Here is a 23541-nt window from a genome sequence, read left to right as displayed (position 1 = left end):
TACCTTCAACAAACCCCGCGTTCCCCACCTGTTGCCTCGATGTCGACGTCTATCCTGCACGCAGCCAGGCACCCTCGCGAGGCTGGTCCCGCTGTACCCGTCTGGGTCTCCAGGCCGGCCTGCCAGCATCCCCAGGATGCCTTGAACGCGCTCTCTATCTTCCCTGCATACCGCACAAGCGGATCTAATTTGTAAAGAGCTCCAGGGCTTGCAGAATTCCCTTCAACGGCCCAATGAATGGAGAACCGTGGCGCAGGCCACTCGCCCCCCTAAAAACCCTAAGAACTTGCAAACCCCAGACTGAAGAGGTCATCAGCGTGACCGGCCAGGCTAACCACGAAAGCAAGAGTCAGTGCAAGTCGTCTTTCCCCAGTTTTTCTTTTTTTTTTCTCCCACTTTTTCTCCCCAGAAATATTCTTTGCCGGGAGCAAGGGGTTCGCCCAGCTCTTTGGGCTCGAACCCGTGGAAGGGAGGAGCGTGAAGGCGCGGGTCGGACTCCGCGCCTCCAAAGAGGACACGTAGTTTCCCTGCGGAGCCCCCGGGAGGGGGGGGCGGCCGGGTGGTCCTGGGGCGCAGCATCTCTGGGTCACCTTCCGCGCTCATCGGAACGTACCCCAACTCCGGGGGCGCGACCTCCCGCCACTGATCTTTTTCTTTTTCTTTTCTTTTCTTTTCTTTTCTTTTCTTTTCTTTTCTTTTCTTTTCTTTTCTTTTCTTTCTTTTCTTCTTTCTTTCTTTCTTTCTTTCTTTCTTTCTTTCTTTCTTTCTTTCTTTCTTTCTTTCTTCTTTCTTTCTTTCTTTCTTTCTCTTTCAAGCATGCATTCGTCCATCCATCCATCCATCCATCCATCCATCCATCCATCCATCCATCCATCCATCCATCCCGCCACTGATCCTCAGCGAGGCGCAAACGCGCCCCCTGCAGGCGGCGCGCGGCCGCGAGCGTCGGGACCGGAACAAAACCGTCCTACGGAACGCGAGGCGCGTGCTCCGAGTTTCCGGGGAGGAGGGCAGGAGAGGAGCTGCGCGAGGCGGTCCCTTCGGCAGCGGAGGCGGCAATGGCCGCGCGGGCCTGGGGGCTGCGCCTCGGGCGGGCCGCCCCCGGTGGCGGGCTTGGCTGGAGTGAGTTTCCGCGGTGCGGGGGGCGCGGAAAGCGAGGCTTGAAGGGTTGTCTGCTCGGCTGGGGCCTGAGGCGGGTCCCGGGAGGCCCCACGGCCGGGGGCGGAGGAGGGTCTTTAGGTCCCGGCTGTGGGCGGCTCCGCGGCCTGAGGTTACAGACCTGGGGGCGCGGGGGCTCCCGGGGGCTCCCGGGGCGGCGGGAGGAGCTCAGGGCCCCTGGGGGGCGGGGGGGCAGCCGTGCCCTGGTTTTCCCTTTGGAGCACTCGTGCGGGCTGTGCCAGATGCTCCCCGATTGAGGGTTTGGACAGTAGAGCTCAGCGTTTCTCGCCGCAGACCCTGACGTTTCGGCGAGGCACCCCAGGTCGGGAGCTCTCGCGCCCCCGGGCCCTTGCACAGCCACAGCCTTGCTCACCTTCGCAGCGACTCGCCCCGACTCTGCTTCCTGCTGCTTTCCCCCTCCCCTCCCTGTCAAGTATCGACGGGAGCGCGACAGAGGAAACTGGCGGGCAGGGCACGCCCGGGGGCGAAAAGAGCAAAAGTTGAAGGAAAGGTGTGGATCCGGGCCCGCCGCGGGTTTCTGTCCTTTGTGGCATATTTTAATTATCGATATTAGAAAGCGGTTTCAGGTTCATCTGCGAGCGCGTTTTTTTGGGGGGGTGGGGAAACCGCATCCTAGAATTTCTGTGGCCTCCCATCCTGCCTGTCCTTGGAGGAGGATAGTGCGGGCTGGGGTAACCCCGGGGTGTTATTCGTTCTTTCACTTGTGTGTATTTCTTGCACCTTTTACGCAGGATCGATAGCAGCATCCCCAGCGTCTCGCCTGTCACCGGCAGAACTGATAGAAATGCGGAATGACCTCTTTAATAAAGAGAAAACCAGGCAGTTATCGTTAACTCCTCGGACTGAGAAGATCGAAGTCAAGCACGTTGGGAAAACGGACCCTGGCACCGTCTTTGTGATGAACAAAAACGTTTCCACGCCTTACAGTTGTGCTATGCGTGAGTAGCGCATCGGGATGCAGACTGATACAGACCTGACCGTCCCCGTGAGCTGTGCGGAGGAGGGAGGAGCGGGCTCGCGGGAGGCGGGGCCAGGTTCTTGCTCCCTGAACTCACGGAAGTTCTCCTGTATCGAGCATCGTGCTCTCGGTTCACTTGTCTCTTTAGCTCTTGAGGGTCCTGTGGGCCTTGACAGCGTGGTACCGTAATGCACAGGTTGTCCTGGGACTTGCTTGAGTCTGGCCAGGTTTGAGGGGCTATGTTTGTTTCAAGGGGAGGAAGGCTGAGGTGTTATTACTCTGTTTTATCTATCTATCTATCTATCTATCTATCTATCTATCTATCTATCTATCTATCATCTATCTATCATCATGAGAGACACAGAGAGAGAGGCAGAGACACAGGCAGAGGGAGAAGCAGGCTCCATGCAGAGAGCCCGATGTGGGACTCGATCCCAGGTCTCCAGGATCACACCCTGGGCTGAAGGCAGCGCCAAACTGCTGAGCCACCTAGGGCTGCCCCTTGACCTTTTTCAATTTTTTTTTTTTAATTTATTTATGATAGTCACACAGAGAGAGAGAGAGAGAGAGGCAGAGACACAGGCAGAGGGAGAAGCAGGCCCCATGCACCGGAGCCCGACGTGGGACTCGATCCCGGGACTCCAGGATCGCGCCCTGGGCCAAAGGCAGGCACCAAACCGCTGCGCCACCCAGGGATCCCCCCTTGACCCTTTTCAGACAGCGCTCTGGGGTAATGGGAGCAGTCACCATGTGGGTCTCATCAAAGGAATTTGGGGCCAAGGAACTGCCCTGGCCTTGGATGACCAGCTTTTTTGGCCTCCTTTTTCTTTCTCGCTTTTTATGGCCTAACTTAAATCTTACCTGCTTACCAGTCACCTCACTGTGTGTTATGTTTTTGTTCCTACTTATGTGTGAGTGTAGTAAATGTGTAAACGGATGCATGCACGGGGCGAATGTGATTAGGGCAACAGTATGTGTTGTGTTCATCTCTTCAAGGAGATAAGCTCTGTGTGATTTGGTGTGTCAATGAAGGGAAGGGAGGGCTCTCTTTATGTATTATTTTTATTTTTAAAGATTTTATTTATTCATGAGAGACACAGAGAGAGGCAGAGATACAGGCAGAGGGAGAAGCAGACTCCCTGTAGGGAGCCTGATGCAGGACTCGATCCCAGGACGCCGGGATCACCAACTGAGCCGAGGGTGGTCGCTCAACCACTGAGCCACCCTGGTGCCCCTATGTATTATTTTTGATCAAATGCTTTGATAGAACTGGTAATATTTAAATTTAGGAAGCTTCCAGAATAGATGTATACACCAGCATGCTCACTTATGCATGAGTAGCTGCGTTGTTTAAACTTGGAAAACTCAGTAATGATTCCTTTTAAGTAATTAGCAGTTTTAGTTAAAAGTTTAAGCCAGTCTGCACTCTTGATCTTCCCTTACTCTGGTACTTACGATTGTTGTTTACTTGTTTGTAAACATTTATTGGACAGAGGAGGATAAACAAAGTGCAAGCCCTAAGGAGTTTTATACTCCTTATTTCCTACTCCTTATTTAATACTTCTTATACTTCTATTTCACATGTGGAGATGAAGCCTTTGAACCACCCTCAGCATGACTCCTACGCAGACATTCGCTTGTCATTCATACCTCTGATCATTCACTACACTTTTGAGTGCTTACTGTATTACAGGTGTGGTGCTAGGTTCTGAATGTACTAATGAGTGAACAAAAAGAGACATGATCCCCTCCGTAAGGATCTTAGATCCTGTACCTGTAGTTTGACCACTTCTGTGAGTAGCTATGTACTTGAAAAATATCTAATCAGGGTTGGAGTTGGAGTGCATTCTGGTCAAAGAACAGACCAGAGCTGATTGGCTTGTATGTGAATTCATACTGAAAATTAAAAGCCATTAATGGTATTTAACTTGAACAGGCCTGTTAGGGAAGTAACAGGAGGTTTGGGAGCAAGACCCCAAACCCATTTAGACCAGATTTACTATGGATGTATGTTTATATGTTTTTTTTTTTTTCACCTAAGTTGTGTGTGCATATATCCAAGTATATTCATGATGCTGTTCTCATAATATTTAAGTGTAACTCTTAGAGCATTATTTTACTCCTTAATAATTGACAGATTAATTTGAAATTAGACTTAGCCTTAATGGTTTTTGTAAGTGTTTTTGGGAATTTTGTTAATACATTGGTTGTGTTGGGTATTATTTATTATTGGTTACAGATATAATATATAAGACTTTTTTCTCCTGAAGGAGGTCATTGCAGAATCTTGCTTTTCTGTTGTTTTATCTCTTAATGTAGCACTTAAACATGTGATCTTTCACTTTGGGTTTTGTTAGATTTAGACCTTCAACCTATTCTTCTAAATTCCTAGATTTAAGTGAGTGGTACTGCAGGAAGTCCATCCTGGCTCTTGTGGACGGACAGCCTTGGGACATGTATAAGCCTTTGACCAAATCCTGTGAAATTGAATTTCTTACTTTCAAAGATCGTGATCCAGGAGAAGTGAATAAGGTATTTCTGCCCCTATGTTCTTTTTTTCCTCAATTTTTTTTTTCTTCTTCTTCTTCTTATTAAAATCTATTTGCTGCGGAGCTTGAAATATGCAGATACGGCCAAGGTCAAATGTTGTAATGTACTAGATAATCAGTGTTTTGCTTGTCGGTTAGGCATTTTCACAATTCAAAATATCCTCCTTTCTTTGTATTTGGCTTTGAGAAGACGATATACTTTGTCTTTTACATCCATGTCTTTATTCCACTAACATTTATTGGTTACTCTATATTTCATTACCTCTACTGCTTGAATTCAACCTTTGACCATTGTCGGATTATTTCAGTAACTTTTTAACCATCTGCCCCCGCCCCGTATTTTAATACTAGAGACTTCCTGAGTAGTACTGTAAGAGTTTTATTAAATGACGCAATCCTTATTTGTGTCACTTTTTCCCTGCCCGGTAACTTTCAGGAATGACCTGAAAGGTTTTCCCATGCCTTTCCAGGCCCTGTGTGATCTGACCCAGCTTGGTTTATGAGCTTCACTTCCATGGCTTCTTTCCACTTCCTCTTTGTTCTGGCCATATTAGAGGACTTGATCACTAATGGTTTAGGCTGTGTTAGCCCCTTGGCTTTTATTAATGCTCTTCTTCAATTCTGGGTATTTTCTTCCTACTTGTTATTTATTTGTTTCTTTGTTTATTTATAAGATTTAATTTATTCATGAGACACACACACACACACGCACACACAGAGGTAGAGACACAGGCAGAGGGAGAAGCAGGCTCCATGCAGGGAGCTGGATGTGGGACTCGATTCCGGGACTCCAGGATCACGCCTTGGACTGAAGGCGGCGCTAAACCGCTGAGCCAGCTGGGCTGCCCTCTTCCTCCCTTAAAATCCTGTTTTTCTTTTATAGTTCAGTTAAAATATCTGTGGAATCTTCTCAGTTTCTTCTTGCCAGAATGAATCCCTTTTTTCTTTAGGGCCTTACAACACTTGGCTAATATCTCTGGATACGGTATTTTAATATTGCCTTGCAATATGAACCGTTGAATGCATTGGATTCTTGGCTCTGTGAAGACAGGGATCATGTCCCTTGTTGGACCTAGTCCTTGACATACGTACAATAGGTATTCATTACAAAGAGGTTGTAACAAAACCCTTAAGAAAATGACAGGATAATAATAGCTAACATCAAGTATTGATTATGTGTCAAGCACTGTCTTAGGTGATTTATAGGTATTGACTCATTTAATCTTCATAAAAATCCTATAAAAATAGGTATCGTTATTCCCACTTTGCAGATAGATAAGCTGAAACAAAAAGAGTTTCAGTAGCTTCAGTTTAGGGAACCGTGGAGCCTGGATTTTTTTTTTTTTTAATTTATTTATTCGTGGGAGACTCAGAGAGAGAGGCAGAGACACAGGCAGAGAGAGAAGCAGGCTCCATGCAGGGAGCCTGATGTAGGATTTGATCCTGGAACTCCAGGATCATGCCTTGGGCCAAAGGCAGGTGCTCAACTGCTGAGCCACTCAGGCGTCCCTGGAGCCTAGATTTTAATCTAGGCATTCTGACTTGAGTTCAACAGACATTAAAAACATTTAAGTAGGATAGATGAGGAAGTGCATTTTGCTGCTTGTCTTCAAGGCCTGGGTTTGTACTTATTTTTCGTGTATGTTATGTGGTTCTGTAAGAAACATTCTGGAACAGTGTCTGCTACACACAGCCAAGTGATCCCACTCTTAGTCCTCAGCTGTGGTAAAGAGCTTATGAAAGTCAGGTGCCCATATGGGACATAAGATGGGCAGGTATGGTGCAGGTATATGTTTCTCTTTATGACTCAATAAGGTCATTGTGTGGATACCCATATTAGGCATGTCCATGCATCAAAATGCTAGTAAAGAAAAGCCCAGTTAATGGGTTGCTTTGCTGTAAATATGAATAACTTGAGTGATGTGCTATGTGATGTTAGGTATAGGGTAGGAGTCATAAATTCTTGAAAGTTGAGTTTTCCTTCTCAATTACATATGGTTTAAAAAGGTTTATATCTATCTATCTATCTATCTATCTATCTATCTATCTATCTATATTTATCTATCTATCTATATATATATATATTTTTTACTCTAGCACAAGTTTGTTAACGAGATACCTTTATCCTGGATTAAAGTTAAAGTTGCTACCAGATAGTAAAACTATCTGTTACTTGATAAACATTATAATATCTGATAACTTGTGCAGAAACTGCCAACAGCACAAGTTGGTGCTTCGTTCTTTTGTGCTTTTTGCATCATAGAGGTAATGTTGTGGTCTGATGTTCAATATTACTACATGCTGAGGATGAACAGAGAAATAGTTCCTAAGTCAAAAGTTAACCTAAATTTTAATATTGAAGAAACCTTAGTGAATCTTAATATGTATTTTGTTTGTGTGTATTTTATTTTTCTAGGCTTATTGGCGTTCTTGTGCCATGATGATGGGCTGTGTGATAGAGAGGGCATTCAAAGATGAATATGTGGTCAGTTTGATCAGAGCTCCAGAAGTTCCTGGTAATGTACACACACACACACACACACACACACACACACACATTTTGGTAATTTTTGAATAGCTTGGTACCTATTTTTGATACTTTATAGAGCTTTTTTTTTCTGAGCTTATTTCTAATTTTATGTAATATAAATTACTGTCGCATATATTCCATTTATAGTGGGTAACGTAGTCATCTTATTTAATTTTTGGAGGTCAGTAATTAACATAATAGAATTCAAGGAGAATGTGTTTTTTTTTTTTTTTTTAAATATGAATTTCATGTAATTACGTTGTCTTGGGGTTTGTTTCCTATCACTTTAAGCGTGTATTTCTAAATTGAGTTGGAGGAGGAGGAAATGAGAGTATAAATAGAATTCTGGAGAAAGCTGTGTTTAGGTGGCACCATTTCACCAGAAAATGGCCATGACTCTGGAGAGGGACACCATTTGGGGGAGTTGGGAGAGTTTACACTCTGTAATTTTGATATAACTGGGATTTTGGGTCAGTATGTGTGGTAGGATCACATTTGTAATTTTTTTAAAAAGATAGAAATATTTGCACCAAAAATATTTAAAAAGCTCAGTGAATGATTCTAAGAACAAAACAAAAATGAAGATGTTTAGAAGACATTAAAAAAGAAATTCGTTTCATGTCCATTTATTCATTCATCTACATATTTAAATATCTTACTCTTTTAGAATTTTTATGCCTAGTAATTATTTGAAATACCTATAGTGATAATATTCTGGAAGAAAATAAAAGTGTTTAAAAAAATACGAGTGATTTTGTGTTCACAAAAGGTGAATTAGTTTTTTGGGAAGGGGAAAGTTGGTAGAGCTCTGGCAAGAACTGGGAAAAATGGTTACAGTTTTATAATTTGTAGAGTTGAGAGAGATTGGTTGCTAGCCCTTCATTTTATGATCTAAATATTTAATTGTTGCCAATTAGTAATTCTGTGACAGATTTGATTTTGCCTTTCATTTTGGTTGAATTTACAGTAATCTGTGGAGCCTTCTGCTATGATGTAGTTCTGGATAAGAGACTTGATGAGTGGATGCCAACAAAAGTAAGTATAGTGTTTGGAATATTAATTTTAGAATCTGTGCCTTTCTTTGTTAGAATGATTCCTATGTCAGTATTGTTGAATGATACTGCATGTTGAGGATATTTATTTATTTAGATTTTATTTATTCATGAGAGAGAGAGAGAGAGAGAGAGAGAGGCAGAGACACAGGCAGAGGGAGAAGCAGCCTCCATGCAGGGAGCCCGACATGGGACTTGATCCCGGGACTCCAGGATCGTACCCTGGGCTGAAGGCAGGCGCTAAACCACTGAGCCACGCAGGGGTCCCCCATGTTGAGGATATTTAAAAGATACTACTTACATAGCTATCTATTCCAGTTGTGCTTTTTCAGTGTATTCAAGATAGAGGCAAATGAATGGGGGTATTCATAATGTGGTCAGTTCTATGCAAGCTTTATAGCCTGCTTAAAGTACTTTCTTCCTGGTACTGTTCATTCTGTTTCTTAAGATAGTAGTTTTCAAGATGCCCGGAATATAAAATACAGAAGCAGCTGAACCACCTTGGTTGATGTGGTGGTGGGAGGTCTGGAGCCTCCTTACTTTCTTAGATCCTCAGAGCATAATTTGGAAACCGCTGCCCTAAACCATTTTAGCCTGTTGCATACTGTGAGATCTCCCTATGTACGAGGGAGAAGACACAAGTAGACAAGTAGAGTGAATTAAGAATCAGACTTTGACAAAACTAACTCAAATTGCAACAAACTAGACTCTTGGTAAATGGTCTGGTTGTGTAATGAGTGTTCTAGGTCTAGGAATTGGGTAGCACCAGGGACCTGGCTAACAAGGACGATCTAAATCAGATGCTCTGTAGGGAGGGTGTGTTGATGACCTTGAGATGTTAAGCCTAGAAATTCACTTTATGACTGGGGAGAAGAGGCAAATGCCTGATTCTTAAGCAAAACTATGTGTCTTACAAATTAGAAGTCTGGAGATCAGAAAAGGAAAGGTGGTGTACCATACCATTTTATCAATGGTACAGTGTATATTTTTTTCACATTTTAATATCTCTGAAAAAAATGTGTCTTACAGTAGCTAGCATCTTGTAATTGGTAGTGTTTTTTCCTTAGTGGTACATTTTAGATTTAGTGAAATATTGTAGTTTCTAAAAGCAAAATTTTGGAGTCCATGCAGATCCAGGTTTAAATTCTGGCTTTGGAAGTTATTTCTAGTATAATCCTGTTTAAATTGCTTAATACCATGAAGGAGGAAGGAGAGAAACAGGAAGGAACAAAGAGAGAAAAGGAGAAAGGGAAGAGAGTAGAAAGAAAGGTGGGGGGCCACAGGGCGGGGAAGAGACCAAACTCTTTCTTCCTGATATCTGAACTTGTGTCAGTTTAATTTCTTTTTTAGATATGCCCTCAAATTTAAGAAAGGATTCTCACTTTATTGGGGGAGTTAAGTAAAAACTAATAAGATGAAGATTTGGTTCTCATTATCTATGAAACTTGCTGCTTCCTTATCCTTTTTTTTTCCTTATCCTTTTTTTAAATATAAAACTTAAAAAAAAAAAAAAAAACATACTAGCTAATTGCAGGCACCATGGGGTTAGGTGGACCATTTAGAAAAAGTGGTAGAGAGTTACATTCAAGTAACAGTTGTATAAAATTATGAATGTGAATTTATTATAAATTGTGCCATTAAGAATGGAGAAGAGTCATTTCATGCAAAAAAGTCTAATAGGAAGTTTATGGAAGGAATTTTCTTACAAAAATTACTTGCGTAACAGTGCTTGGTCTTTTCTGTATTAGTAATGATTTATAATATGAAAACTTAATTACAGTTTTTATTAAAAGTCTCATAAATATTGTTAATGTGTATTAACAATCATTTTAATTGCATAAAAGTGACTTTTCATTAAATGAGAATTTTTAATATTAGATATATGCTGTATTTTGGGCAGGGCCAATGATGACATTACATTTCCTGCTGAAACTTTCTGAATGACAATAATTTTTTTCCTGTGCATTTAAAAAAGCGTAGTTTACAATGTAAACAAATGTTTGTACTTTTATTAGTATTTCCAGTTGCGTCATTGTTTTAATAAACATTTATGAGGTATAATTTAAAATGTTTAAGATTTCTTTGTAGGATTATCTTTAATAACTATTAATATAGACTGGGACCTTAATTACAAGTAAATTACAAGTTTCATAGTTTATAGATTGGGATAAATTGCTAACCCTACATTTTATGGTCCAAACATTTAATTATTATAAATTAATAACTTTCCTAACAAATTTGCTTTTGCTTTTTCTTTTAGTTAGGTTTATAATATTTAGCTTACAGTTTTATCTTATCTGCTATGGAGAAATGCTTTCACGTTGTTACAAAAAGTTAATACTTTCATTTTGAAGGAGAACCTACGTTCCCTCACAAAAGATGCTCGTGCTTTAATTTATAAAGATCTTCCATTTGAAACTCTGGAAGTGGAAGCAAAAGTGGCATTAGAAATATTTCAGCACAACAAGTAAGTGTTGGCTTCTTTGGAAGTGAGATTAAACCTCCCAAAATTATATGTGATGAAGAAAATAGTTCTTAAGAATCTTTATGTTTAATATATATAAGACACTTTATTTTCAGCTCTAAGATCTCTTTTTCTGTACCAGCCTATTTTTACTGTGATTCATCTCATTATTTATTTCACGGAAAAAACCCCTCCCCCCCACCTTCAGTAATTTTCTCACTTTATCTTATTTCTCTGTCTCTTTGGCCAGTCCTTCACTTTGTAGCAACATCACAGTGTGTTTCCCCTTTTTCCTCCCATCATGAAGTGATAGAATGCATGGAACTGTATTCTTTTTTTTTCATTTGGCAGCCTTTCCTTCTCATCCTCCTGCTCTTTAAATGACAAGGGTGAGACAGAGAATGCCAGTTGTCTGGAGGGAGCTAACTGCCCAAGTAAAACATTCATAGAGCCGGTCTTAGTCTTCTGTACCAGAATTACCCACCTGGTGGATTTTCTTTGCCAACATTTTAAATCCTCCCTGGGTCTTCAATTCCCTTTTCCACTCAGAAAACTTCCAATTTACCTTCTACTAATTGTAACAACATAAACTATATTTTAACATTAATCTAATTGAAATTACAACTAATTAGGGAAATCTGCATTGTGAAAAACATAACATAGATACTAGATTCTCAAGACAGAATATGCCCCTGCAAATTGTTCAATGTTATGGATTGGAATTTCTTTAAGTATTTATAAATTGAGATGTAAGTTCTCATAGGATTAGTTTATAATATTTCACATATCCTGGAACCAGACTTAAAAGCAGTAGGGATGTACTTACTATTTAAACTGAACTAGACTGCAGACAGTTCTGTAGAACCAAACTACCATTGATTCTATAAGAATATTCCTTTGATTATCAGAACATGTCAAGACACTTCTGTGCTACCATTCTAGGGTCATGCTGTCTAATAGAGATATAATGTGAGCCATCTATATAACTGAATTTTCTAGTAGCTACATTAAAAAAGTCAAAAGAAAAGGTGAAGTTATAACATTTTAATAATATGTTTTGTTTAAACTATATCTAAAATGTTATTTCAACATGTGGTATTACAAAATTGATGATATTTTATATTCTCTTTTTCATACAAATCTTCAGAATCTGATGTGTTTTACTCTTGAGGCATATTTCATTTAGGACTAATTATATTTAAGTGGTCCATAGCTACCGTAGTGTACTATAGATGTTCATTCAAGGAGATTTCCCATTCCCTCCACTTCGCTTCCAAAGTTTAGGAGGGGCTTGGAGGACTTTGAAAAGTTAGTTGAATGTATGGAACGAGGTAGGGATGGTCTGGGGGCAAGTTTGAGGGGACAGAGAATTTTGGATGGTTGAAGATAGATCAGTGATTGAGCTTTTCTGCTATAGGGGGAGCCTTCAGTGGCTTTGGCTCTCAGGGGACAGTTACGTCTCTTAGAGGTAGGGCAAAAGGGACAAGTATTCAAGGGAATTGGCTCCCTTAATAATGTATGGGGGGCTTTGGCAAAGGGGTATGGCAGTAAGTGGATGTTTTTGTGTGAACTAATGCTTCCCAACCTTCCATACACACACGTAGTATTCATTTAGTTCTGGGGTAGAGAGAGACAAAGCTCTTAGTAGTTAGTGGTAAAGTTTTGATTTAACCTGGGCTTTGCAGTTCCGCCTCTGCTATTAGCTGTAGTGACAGGATTGGGTAGATTTGACAGATGTTTAGGCAGTAGAATTGACATGACTTGGCAATGAATTAGATGGAGGGGATGTGACAGGAGAAGCAGGAAATCTCTGAGGTTGACAGTGTCATTTACTAAGTTAGGGAATTCAGGAATAAGAATACGTGGGAATTTGGTGGGAAAAGGAATAAGTTTTTATTCTGTTTGAGAATTGCAGAGTATAAGGGATGCCTGGGTGCCTCAGTGTTTGAACGTCTGCCTTTAGCTCAGGTTGTGATCTCAAGGTCCTGAGATCGAGTCCCGTATCAGGCTTCCCGCAGGGATCCTGCTCTCCCTCTGCATATGTCTCTGCCTCTCTCTCCATGTCTCTCATACATGAATAAATAAAATTAAAAAAAAAAAGAGAGAATTGCAGAATATAAGATGCTTCTGGAACATCATAGTGGATGTCCAGGAGGGTCTTAGATCTCTAGTTCAGAGCTCAGAGAGGGATGTGGATTAGAAGCTGAACTGTGGAAGAGAGGAATGCAGAAGTGGTAATTAAAGCTGCACACATTCAGGAGCCAGCCCAGGGAGGATGCTTTGTGAAAAGAGGCTGTAGGACAGGTCCCCTGGAGGGTGGAGAAGGGGAAAAGTGGCCAGAGAGTTAAAATAACAAACAGGGAGTGTCATGGAAGCTGGTGGAAAAGAGCATTTGGAGAGGTGGAGGTGAGCAGTGGAAATGAGAACAGAAAGGTGTCCATTCTATTCAAACCAGGGAAGTTCCTGTGGCTTTGGGGGCAACAGTTTGGTGCAGTCGTGAGGCTGTGGCCAGACTCAAGGAAGGGAGGCTCCAAGTGTAAACCCTTTCAAAAACTATGGCTAAAGAGGAAGAGAAAGGGAGGAGGGTTAGTTAAAGACCTTTGTGTGTGTGTGTGTGTGTGTGTGTGTGTGTGTGTGCGTATATATATATATATATTTAGAAGTAAAAGTTTTTTTTTTTTCCTTTGCTGCTTTTTAGGTACAAAATGGATTTCATAGAAGAGAAGGCATCTCAGAACCCTGAGAGAATAGTTAAGCTACACAGGTAAGTAAAAATACATTGGCTGTCATGCTAATTTATAGGAAGGTTTAGTTTTATTGTTACCTGAATGTAGTGTATGACTGAAAAAGATAAATTTGTACCTTAGTTTGTTATTCTTAATACGTTAATTTCTGCTGCTTTGTTCATTGTTTTGGTATGGTGGTACCTGGGAGATTTAAATTATCTTCAGGAGCAGTTGTAGTTTCTGTTCCTCATTTTATTGTTATTTTTATTTCCGCATTTTGAGAGTTGAAAACATCCTTTAAAAATGTGATTTTTAAAAGTTAATTTTGAAACTGGGCAAAATATTCATTGTTACGAATTGAACGTGATTCATGTCTATGTACAAATATGAATACTGACTAGTTAATTACTACTCATGTTACATGTAAGTAAGTAAACTAGGAATGTGCTTTCTGATACAGGGATGAGGGAGGTAGGACAATGCATATGCAGAAGTGACTTCATGGCCTCTGTTTTCTCAGCCTCATGTTTTCTTGACTCAGTTAATATTTTTCTTCTACAAAGCTGCTCTTTGGACAATCTGTTGTATACAGTGAGTTCTAAACTCTATGCAATGAGTTTATATATGAGGTTGTAGATAAGTTTTAGACATTGGATTCACTTGATAGCATGATATGTTCAGTATTCTTAAAAATCTCTAAAGTTATATCAGTGCTAATAAAGAACAAGGTCACTTGACATTAATTTTCATAGTTTTAGCTCCTCGTGTGAGATTGTTGTATCAGGAGCAATAGAGACTGAATTGAACATTCCTCATGGAATGCTCTTGATTTAGGGACATTTTCCCAAAGAGAATGAATAGATTTTTTCCAAACTACTATAAATGGTTTGATTTTGAAGTTTCGTTTGTTTGTTTTTAATATCAAATTAGATTTGGTGACTTCATTGATGTGAGTGAGGGTCCTCTCATTCCAAGAACTAGTATTTGTTTCCAGTATGAAGTATCAGCAGTTCATAATCTTCAAGCCAACCAGTTGAATCTTGTACGAAGATTCCAGGGTCTGTCTTTACCTGTACACTTAAGAGTAAGTAAAGCTTAAAGTTTCAGGTTGTCCAGTTTGAGGGTGGGTGTGATTCTGATCTTGATTTTCTACCAATTTGAAGGACATACATTATGATTTTCATTAAGTTGTGTGACATTAATACTTTGTAAATTCAGGTTTATGATAAAAACAATTTTCCCTGGAATATAAATAGATCATTCAACAAAAGAAATATTAGTTGAAAAACTTGAATCAAACTGAGATAGTAATTTTAATTTTTCAAATTAGTATAAGGGAGGAGGGTGCACTGAGGATTATTGGAGTGCATATTGGTAGGATCTTCTGGAATGCCTTGTGGACTTAGGTGTGGCAGGCTCTTCCTCCCTAATTTTTCTGATCTATTCATGACCCAGAGTCTGTTATTTTCCATATTGTTCCCACCCCTTGTTAATGCTTTTTTTTTTTTTTAATTCAACTTTGGATTTTGAGATAATTAAAAATCTGTGTGGGTTCACATGCAGTTATAAGAAATAATATAGAGATCCCAAGTACCTTTACCTAGTTTCCTTAGTGATAACATCTTGCAAAAGTGTAGTACAGTTTCACAACCAGAGTATGGACATTGACACAGTGAGGATGCAGTACAATCTCTTCACAGGGCTTTCTCCTGATTGCCTTTTGTAGCCACACTCACTCTCCTCTGCCCTACCCCCACCTCCTTAACCCCTGCCAACTGTTAGTCTCTTCTACAAATTTTCATTTCAGGAATATCATGAATGGGATCATACATTATATAATCTTTGGGATTGACTTTTTTTCACTCAGTGTAATTCTCTGAGGATTCATTGAAGTTCTGTGTATCAATAGTTGTTTCTTTTTTATTGCTGAGCAGTCTTCCGTGATATGGATCTACTGTGGTTTGTTTAACCATTCAACTGTTTAAAAGATATTTAGGTTGTTTCTAGTTTTTAGCTATTATGGATAAAGCTGCTGTGAGCATTTGTGTACAGGTTTTTTTGAATATATGTTTTAATTTCTCTGGGATAAATGCCCAGGAGTACAATTGCTGGGTCAAACGGTAGGCACATACTTAGTTTTTTTAGGAAACTCATCAAACTGTGTTCCAGAGTGACTGTACCATTTTACTGTTCCCACCAGTAATGTGTTAGTAATCAGTTTTTTGATCATTGCCAGCTTTTGACATTGTCACTATTTTTTATTTTAGCCACTATGATAGGTTTATAGTGATTTCTCACTGTCATTTTAATTTGCATTTTCCTGTTGGCTAATTGTGTTGAACATCTTTTCATGTGTTTATTTGCCATCTGTGTATCTTTTTTGGTGAAAAGTCTGTTGATGTTTTTTGCTTATGTTCTAATTGGATTGTTTGCTTTTTTACTGTTGAATTTTGAATTTTTTCCCAGTATATTCTGGATACTAGTCTTTTGTTAAATATCTATTGCGTATATTTTCTATCAGTAGTTTGTCTTTTTATCCTCTTAACAAAAGATCAGAAGTTTTTAGTGGAACAGAAGTTTTTAATTTTGATGAAGACTAGTTTATCATTTTTTCTGATTATGGATTATGTTTTTGGTGTTACTTCAAAGATTTCTTTGCTTGGACCTAGATACCAAAGATTCTCTTCTCTTACTTTCCCTCTAAAAGTTTTATAGTTTTATATTTAAGTCTGTGGTTCATTTTGTGCTAAATTTTGTATAAGGTGTGAGATTTAGGTTGTAGTTCATTTTTCTTGTCTATACATGTCAAATTGCTCCAACATCATTTGTTAAAAAGGCTGTCCTTCCTCCATTAAATTACTTTTGCACCCTTGTTAAAAATCAGTTGGGTATATTTGTATGGTTCTACTTCTGGGTTCTCTATTCTGTTCCATTGATCTGTGTGTCTGTCCTTCTGCCACTATCACAGTCTTGATTACTGTAGCTATAAACAGTTCTTGAAATCAAGTAGAATAATTCATCCTATGTTGTTATTATTTATGAAAATTGTTTAAACTATTTTAGATTTTTTGCCCTTTTATGTAATTTTAGGATAATCATTTTGTATTGACAAGTCTTATTGGGATTTTGATAGGAATTGTATTAAGCCTTTATATCAATTTGGAGAGAATTGACATCTTTTTATTTATTTATTTTTTAATTTTACTTATTTATTCATGAGAGATACAGAGAAAGAGGCAGAGACATAGACAGGAAAAGCAGGCTCCTTGCAGGGAGTCCAGTGTGGGACTCAATCCCTGGACTGGGGATCATGCCCTGAGCTGAAGGCAGATGCCCAACCGCTGAGCCACCCAGGCATCCCAGAGAATTGACATCTTTACTAAATTGTATCTTCTTGTCTATGAATATAGTGTATCTTTTATTTAAATCCTTCATCAGCGTTTTGTACTTTTTAGCTTTTGTCCTTTACATGTTTGATTTTTTCCACATATCTGTTTCTTTTCCTAGCTTTCTGCATCTCAGTAGATGACACCATCATCTACTTAGATGTGAGGTAATCCTTGATTCTGTTTCCCTCCCATCCATGCCCCATGACATCCATCAGCAAATCTTTTTAATTCTAAAACATGCCAAGTCCCTCAGTTGTGTAGTGTCTCATCTACTACCACTACCCTTTCCAAACTGCTCTTATTCTTCATCCCTTCACTTCTGCCCCCACCGAAGCACATTTTCTACTTAGTAGCCAAATAACCTTTTTCATCACAAATCAGATCATGTAATCCCTTTGCCCAGAACATTCCAGGGGCTTCTTATAAAAATACCAACCCTGTACCTTGTCTCACAAAACCCTACGTTATCTGGCCCTTGCCTGCCTCTCTGACCTCTCATACCACTTTCTCCATCAGCCACATTGTAGGGTCTGCACCAGCTGTCCATCATTTTCTTTTTAAACATGTGATGCTGATCTTTTCTCCAGAAGGATTTATACATGCATATAGTAATTTTACCTTTTATCCTGGATTTTACCAGGTTATTCAGTGTGATGTCACTGGCCCACACATATCCTTCAGTATCACCTTTATTTTATTTATTTATTTATTTATTTATTTATTTATTTATTTATTTATTTATTTATTTATTTTTTATTTATTTATGTTTAAGGTTTTATTTATTTATTCATAAGAGACACAGAGAGAGAGGCAGAGACACAGGCAGAGGGAGAAGCAGGCTCCCTGCGCAGGATTCAATCCCTGGTCCAGGGATCATGCCCTGAGCTGAAGGCAGATACTCAACTATTGAGCCACGTAGGTGTCCCCCTCAGTATCACCTTTAAATGACTTAGTAAAATTGGTGTGATCCTTATGCATTTTGCATAGTTTTCATCTATGCCTTCTGAGACTCCCCTTCTATATAAAATTGTTAAGGATTAAATAAATTGGTTCTATAATCTTATTATTGTCTTCACTAGTTTTTCTTGTTCTTTGGGTTAATTTGCTAAATCCTGTAGAACTGCCGTTTCAGCATGAAGATGTCACTGTCGGTCACTGTTGGTTCTTGATGAACCTCTCCTTGTGATTGCTAGTGATTGAAAAATGACCTCTAGTTTGTTGAAAATGGCTATTTACGGAAAGACTTGCAGCCCATGGGAAAGTGGGGCAGAGTTTTGCTTCCCATTAGAAGGAGTGCTGTCTGTTATGGTAATGATGAGGAGGGATAAAAGAGGAGGAATGGCGTTTTTAGTACTTACTTTTTTTTTTCCTTACATGCTAAATGAAGCAGCTATCCTGTAAAGTACCTTTTCCTCCTACTCTCTACTTCTGTAACCATTTAGCCTCATTAGTACCTCCTGATGACTTCTTATGTTTTTGTTTAAAACCTATGTAAGACTCAGTTCCTTTTATTTTAGTTTATTGCTCTATTTAATTCATAGTGAATCTTTTCTTTTCAAGGCACATTTTACTATATGGCATAAACTATTGGAAAGATCTCGGAAAATGGTAAGTGTTTTTTGACAGCTAACAAGTACTGTTCATGAAGAAATTTTTATTGGAATTAAGCAACAACACAACAACAAATAAAAAAGAGAAGAAAAGAAAATGAAAGAAAAAAGTAATTAGTTGTCTTAATAGCTAAAGCAGTGTTATAGCAGTGTTATAGTTGTTGACTCCAGTAGAATCTTGGCAAGAGAATGGTTGTAACTTGGCAATTCTCCTGTTTTTGTTTGTTACTATCGTGGAAATGATATTGTAGAACTTGAAGAAGAATAAGAATACTGCTCTATAGAGGTGATAGTTCTTAGTGGGTCCAGTGGGTTAATTAGGTCTTTGATAATTTTTTTGTAAGCTTAATGAGCATTTATTTAAAGATTAAGATTTTTCAGATGTATTTTAAAGCTGCGTTGACTATTGGTTGTCATATTCAATGTGCAAATGTCCTGAAAAACAGTATTTGAGTACTTGTGTTTTTAGTTCATTCTGTGTCATTAGCATTTAGATTTCACAAGTACGAATGATTATATTTTTTGGCTATTCTGTCCCTATTTACTCTTTCATGGACTAAGTGCTCATCCTTTACTTACATTATTTGATAGCTATTCTGTGTAATCTGGCCTCATGAACCCTTCGTAGTTACCCTGATTTTCCACTCCAGTCAAGCTTATAAACACACATCAAACTTTTCCTCCCTCCCTCCCTCCCTCCCTCCTCTCTCCCTCCCTCCCTCCCTCCCTCTTTCCTTCCTTCCTTCCTTCCTTCCTTCCTTCCTTCCTTCCTTCCTTCCTTCCTTCCTTCCTTCTTTCCTTCCTTTTCTTCTTTCTTCTTTCTTCTTCTTCTTCTTCTTCTTCTTCTCCTTCTCCTTCTCCTTCTTTCTTTCTTCTTTCTTCTTTCTTCTTCTTCTCACTTTATTTTTTCCCCAGCTTTACTGAGATATAACTTCCATATAGCGTTGTCTAAGTTTAAGATGTATGCTGTAATCATTCAAGGTATGTATACATTGCAAACTAGTTACCACAATAAGGTGAGTTAGCATTCCCATCACCTCACAGAGTTACATATTCTGTGTGTATGTGGTGAGAACTTTTAAAATCTACTCTTAGTAACTTTCAAATATATGATATTAGTATTGTTAACTCAGACTTCTTTTCAAGTTTGTTTATTCATGACAGTTTTTCTGTCTGGATCTGTTTCCATTTCTCTTCCTGTCTATAATAGAATACATCCTACTTATTCTTCAGTACCTCATCCAAGTCTTACGATCTTCATTGAACATTTCATGTTTAGCAGAGTAATCTCTGAACAAACATCCATTCTTAAAATTTCCACTTGTTATCTACCTCCTCATGTGGTTTTCTAATTGTTTTTGCTGGTACATTTACAGTCTGTTAACCCATTCAGGGCTTGTTATATATATATATATGTCATGCCAAATTTTGAGCCCAACCTTTGGTATATGGGCTACGCAATTATTTTTTTATGATGATGTACAAACCTAGTCTTTATTAATAATTTTACAGACAGAATTTATTGTTGAGGCACATAGTCATAATATTCTTGTGTAGAGATTACATCTAATTTTCTCATGAAGAGAAAATATTTTTGAATGGGTAGAATAATTTTGTCTCTTTGGTCACATGATCATTTTATTATTTATTTTTAATTTATACATTATTCAGGTATTAACACAGTGCTGTTAGTTTCAGGTGTACAATATAATGATTCATTAAAGCTATTCATTTCTCAGTGCTCATCACAATAAGTGTGCTCTTAATCCCCTTCATCATAATGATCATTTTAGATTAAGAAACTAGAGAAGAAATGAGTATATAATGTAGAAAAATAGTAGAGGAAGTAACCCAGAGTATCTAATAAGAATCAGTGAGTAGCTGTTTTTGCAACATTTATTCTGGTTCAGCTTCCTTCTTTCCATTTGCTTGTTTAAAGGGAATAGGTTAAAGATATGGTTCATTAATTCAACTAACATAGACATACCAAGTGTCTGTTATGTGGCAGGAGCTGTAGATACAGAAATGAACAAAACCTACTTACTAGCCTCAGAGAAGTTACTTTACTGGATAACTGGACTTACAAGCCCACAGTTGGGTGTACATGTGGAGTTCTAGCATACAGAAAAGGACCCATACCAAGCTGATGGGTTGGTTAAAGGAGGTTCCCAGGGATTGGTGTTGCTTATGCTAGCTTTAAAGGATGACTAAAAGTGGGCCTGGCAGATAATTTGCTGGGGGTGGGTTGGGCATTATCTCAGAGGAAGCTGCTTGCCAGAGGCATGGAGGAATGGAGAGCGTGGTGAATTTAAGATGAACCTGAATATACATTCATATGTAGGGTGGGTGATGGGTCCAACAAAATAAGTCTGTTGGAGAGGCAAATTGAACGCCAATAAAAAATTTATTAAAAAAAGAAAGTCTGTTGGAGATAGCATATGAGGAGCTTGTCTTCCATAATATGGAATTTGCATTCCCCTCCTGGAAGTGATTAGAGGTAACTGGAGAATTTGAAAAAGGAAGTGACCTATTGGTCAGCTATTCATGTTTAAAAGCTTACTCTGAGGCAGTGTGGAAGAAAGCTGTGACTTAAGCCAGCAGTCCTGTTAGAGGGATAGAAGGTGATGAGTTCCTGAAGTTCAGGTGCCACAGTGGGAGCCACTTGGGTAGAATTAGGACTGTTGATTGAGTATGCATGTAAGAGAACCACAGATTCTCTAATGGCAGGTGTGGACAGCTGGGTAGAGCCCTTCACTGAGAAAGATAATGCTGGAGGTAGGGTGGATATTGGGATGGTGAGGACTAAGTTTAGCTGTTTGATGTGTTTGAGTGACACAGAATAGAAATATGGACATACGTATTTCTACTAAACCTGTGATACACTGTATTTAAAATAGAATTATACCTTCCAAGAAAATCTCTTGGTTTAAAATACTGTGTTATAGCATTGCTGGTATTTTTCTCACATGAATGATTTCATTTTGTAATTGAAAAATAAAATTACAAGCTGGAGAAGCCTAAACATGCCTCAGATTATATTGTTAATGAAATTGTACTTTACTTGATATATTGGGAACCTGGCCTTGTAAGTTTTCTTCTTTTTCTGCTTAAATTTCTATAATAATTACTAATGAAGGAGAAAGACCAACGGTCATTATATCATTATAGGAGAGGGACTGTGAATGATTTAAAATGGTGGGTGAAAGGTAAAACTAAAAGTGGTTATTATTAGAAAAATAAAGTATTTGTGTATTTACAGGTAACTGAAGATCAAACTAAACCTACAGAGGAAAGTGCATCGACCTAGTGACTTCCTAAAATTTAAATATGTATAGTAAATTAAAATAAAAGTTTTCTATGAAATATTTGTGTTTGCTTATAACTATTAACTGTTGGTACACCAGAGGGTCTCAGTGGGTTGGGCGTCCTACTCTTGGTTTCAGCTCAGGTCATGATCTCACATGGAGCCCTGTGTCAGGCTCTGTGCTTGGCATGGAGTCTGCTTGGGATTCTTTTTCTCCCTCTACTCCTCCCCCCACTTGGGTTCTCACTCAAATAAATCTTTTTTTTAAAAAAAGATTAACTGTCATTTTTCTCCATTTGATTTATATGGATGTTTATTATTTTTTTACATTTTACTTTCTTTAAAGGTTAAAACTACATAGGCTGTTCACGATAAAAAATTTTATGCAGAAACAACCCTGTGCCATCTGACTCCGCAGATGTAACACTTTGACATGTTTTCTCTTTCAATCCTTTTTTATCTATAAACATATATGTACAAATACAAATGGAATCTTTTAAAAGCATAAATAATCATACTAGTTTGCACTTTTGCTATTTTAAACAATGGCACAATAAACATCCTTGTGTACAATGGCAAGTGTTTTGTGGATAGATTAGCTGAGGATTTACAAAGTTAATTTAGTATTTCCTATATACTGGCCATGATGCTAAGCCTTTCACATGGAATCTCTTATTTAATCCTCACAATGTGTTGAGAAGGCATTTCCATTTTGTAAGTGAGGAAACTGACAGACCATAGAACTGGCCAGTAGCAAATCTGGAATTTGGATCCAGGTAACTACACTCACATGCTCTCATGTACTGCTCTGCACCATCTCATGTATAAATACTTTGTAGGAATAGATTTCTGACAGAATTTTTGGCAGGTACTATCCGATCTTAGCTTCCAAAAGATTTTGCCACGTGGCTGTCCCTACAGCAGTCAAGAGTGCCTGCTTCCCCGTGCCTGGGACAAGTCTTGATTATCAGTCTTTTAAAAACTGTTTTGTTCAGAAATTTATTCCTGGCCTTAGTGCACAGGTTTCTTCTGAAGATTTTATTTCTTCCCTGGGTGGAATCTACTTTTAGAGACCATATCTTCCTGTTCCTTTATTAACTTCTTCAGTGTGCTGGAGTCCATAGTAAATTACATCTTGAGAAAAACTGTCTTAAGAGGTGAGCCTTTGCATGTCTAAAGTAGCTTTGTTTGGCAACTTACATTGGATCAACTGGCTAGGTAGAGAATTGTAGATTGAAAAATAGTTTTCTATCAAGACTTTGAAAGCAAAAAAAAAAAAAAAAAAAAAAGACTTTGAAAGCAACTCAAGGATCTTCTTGGCATCTAATGTTGCTAATGAAAAAGACTGAAAGACTGATACCCATCTGATTTTGTTCCTTTTTCATATAAACTATTCTCTGCAACTCTGCCTTCTTTCATACCACCTCCCCTGCCATACACCCACATGCATACATGCTGGATACTTTTAGGATATTAATGTTCTTGGTGTTATAAAGTGGTAAAATTTTTATCTGTATCTAGGTTTTTAATTATTCTCGGTCCTTTCATATTTTTTTTTTTTAAGATTTTATTTATTCATGAGAGACACAGAGGCAGAGACACAGGCAGAGTGATAAGCAGGCTCCACGCAGGGAGTGCGACGTGGGACTCTATCCCGGTTCCCCAGGATCACACCCTGGGCCCTAGCAGCGCTAAACCGCTGAACCACCCAGGCTGCCCAGGTGGTACTTTTAATTTTAACATCTCTTGAGTTTAGGAAGATTTTTCTTTCTAAATATTT

The 23541-nt window shown here is 38.9% G+C and overlaps 1 protein-coding gene across 2 annotated transcripts; it reads left to right on the top strand.

Moving 5' to 3' along the window:
• The first annotated feature begins 962 nt into the window (after positions 1 to 962).
• MRPL39 (mitochondrial ribosomal protein L39) lies at positions 963 to 21820 on the top strand. 2 transcript variants are annotated; one of them, XM_072806618.1, is made up of 10 exons: positions 963 to 1122; positions 1911 to 2117; positions 4530 to 4669; positions 7103 to 7202; positions 8184 to 8251; positions 10623 to 10735; positions 13431 to 13496; positions 14389 to 14542; positions 18408 to 18455; positions 21717 to 21820. In XM_072806618.1, exons 1-10 carry the CDS (start codon positions 1059 to 1061, stop codon positions 21762 to 21764), a joined length of 1008 nt encoding a protein of 335 aa, XP_072662719.1. In that variant the 5' UTR covers positions 963 to 1058; the 3' UTR covers positions 21765 to 21820. The 2 variants fall into 2 exon arrangements, with proteins under 2 accessions (XP_072662719.1, XP_072662720.1); XM_072806619.1 differs by lacking the exon at positions 963 to 1122 and adding an exon at positions 1453 to 1669.
• Positions 21821 to 23541: the final 1721 nt, after the last annotated feature.

The sequence above is a fragment of the Canis lupus genome, chromosome 30 (genome assembly GCF_048164855.1).
Source record: "Canis lupus baileyi chromosome 30, mCanLup2.hap1, whole genome shotgun sequence".
NCBI classification, from domain to species: Eukaryota; Metazoa; Chordata; class Mammalia; order Carnivora; family Canidae; genus Canis; species Canis lupus.
This window is presented reverse-complemented; position numbering and strand designations above follow the sequence as displayed.

Bases quoted from the DNA above. Each gene is read 5' to 3' on its own strand.
- MRPL39 (XM_072806618.1), top strand. From the start codon at position 1,059: ATGGCCGCGCGGGCCTGGGGGCTGCGCCTCGGGCGGGCCGCCCCCGGT. The intron at 7,203-8,183 runs GTAATGTACACA...TTGAATTTACAG, and splicing joins CAGAGCTCCAGAAGTTCCTG to TAATCTGTGGAGCCTTCTGC. The intron at 14,543-18,407 runs GTAAGTAAAGCT...TTTCTTTTCAAG, and splicing joins CTTTACCTGTACACTTAAGA to GCACATTTTACTATATGGCA.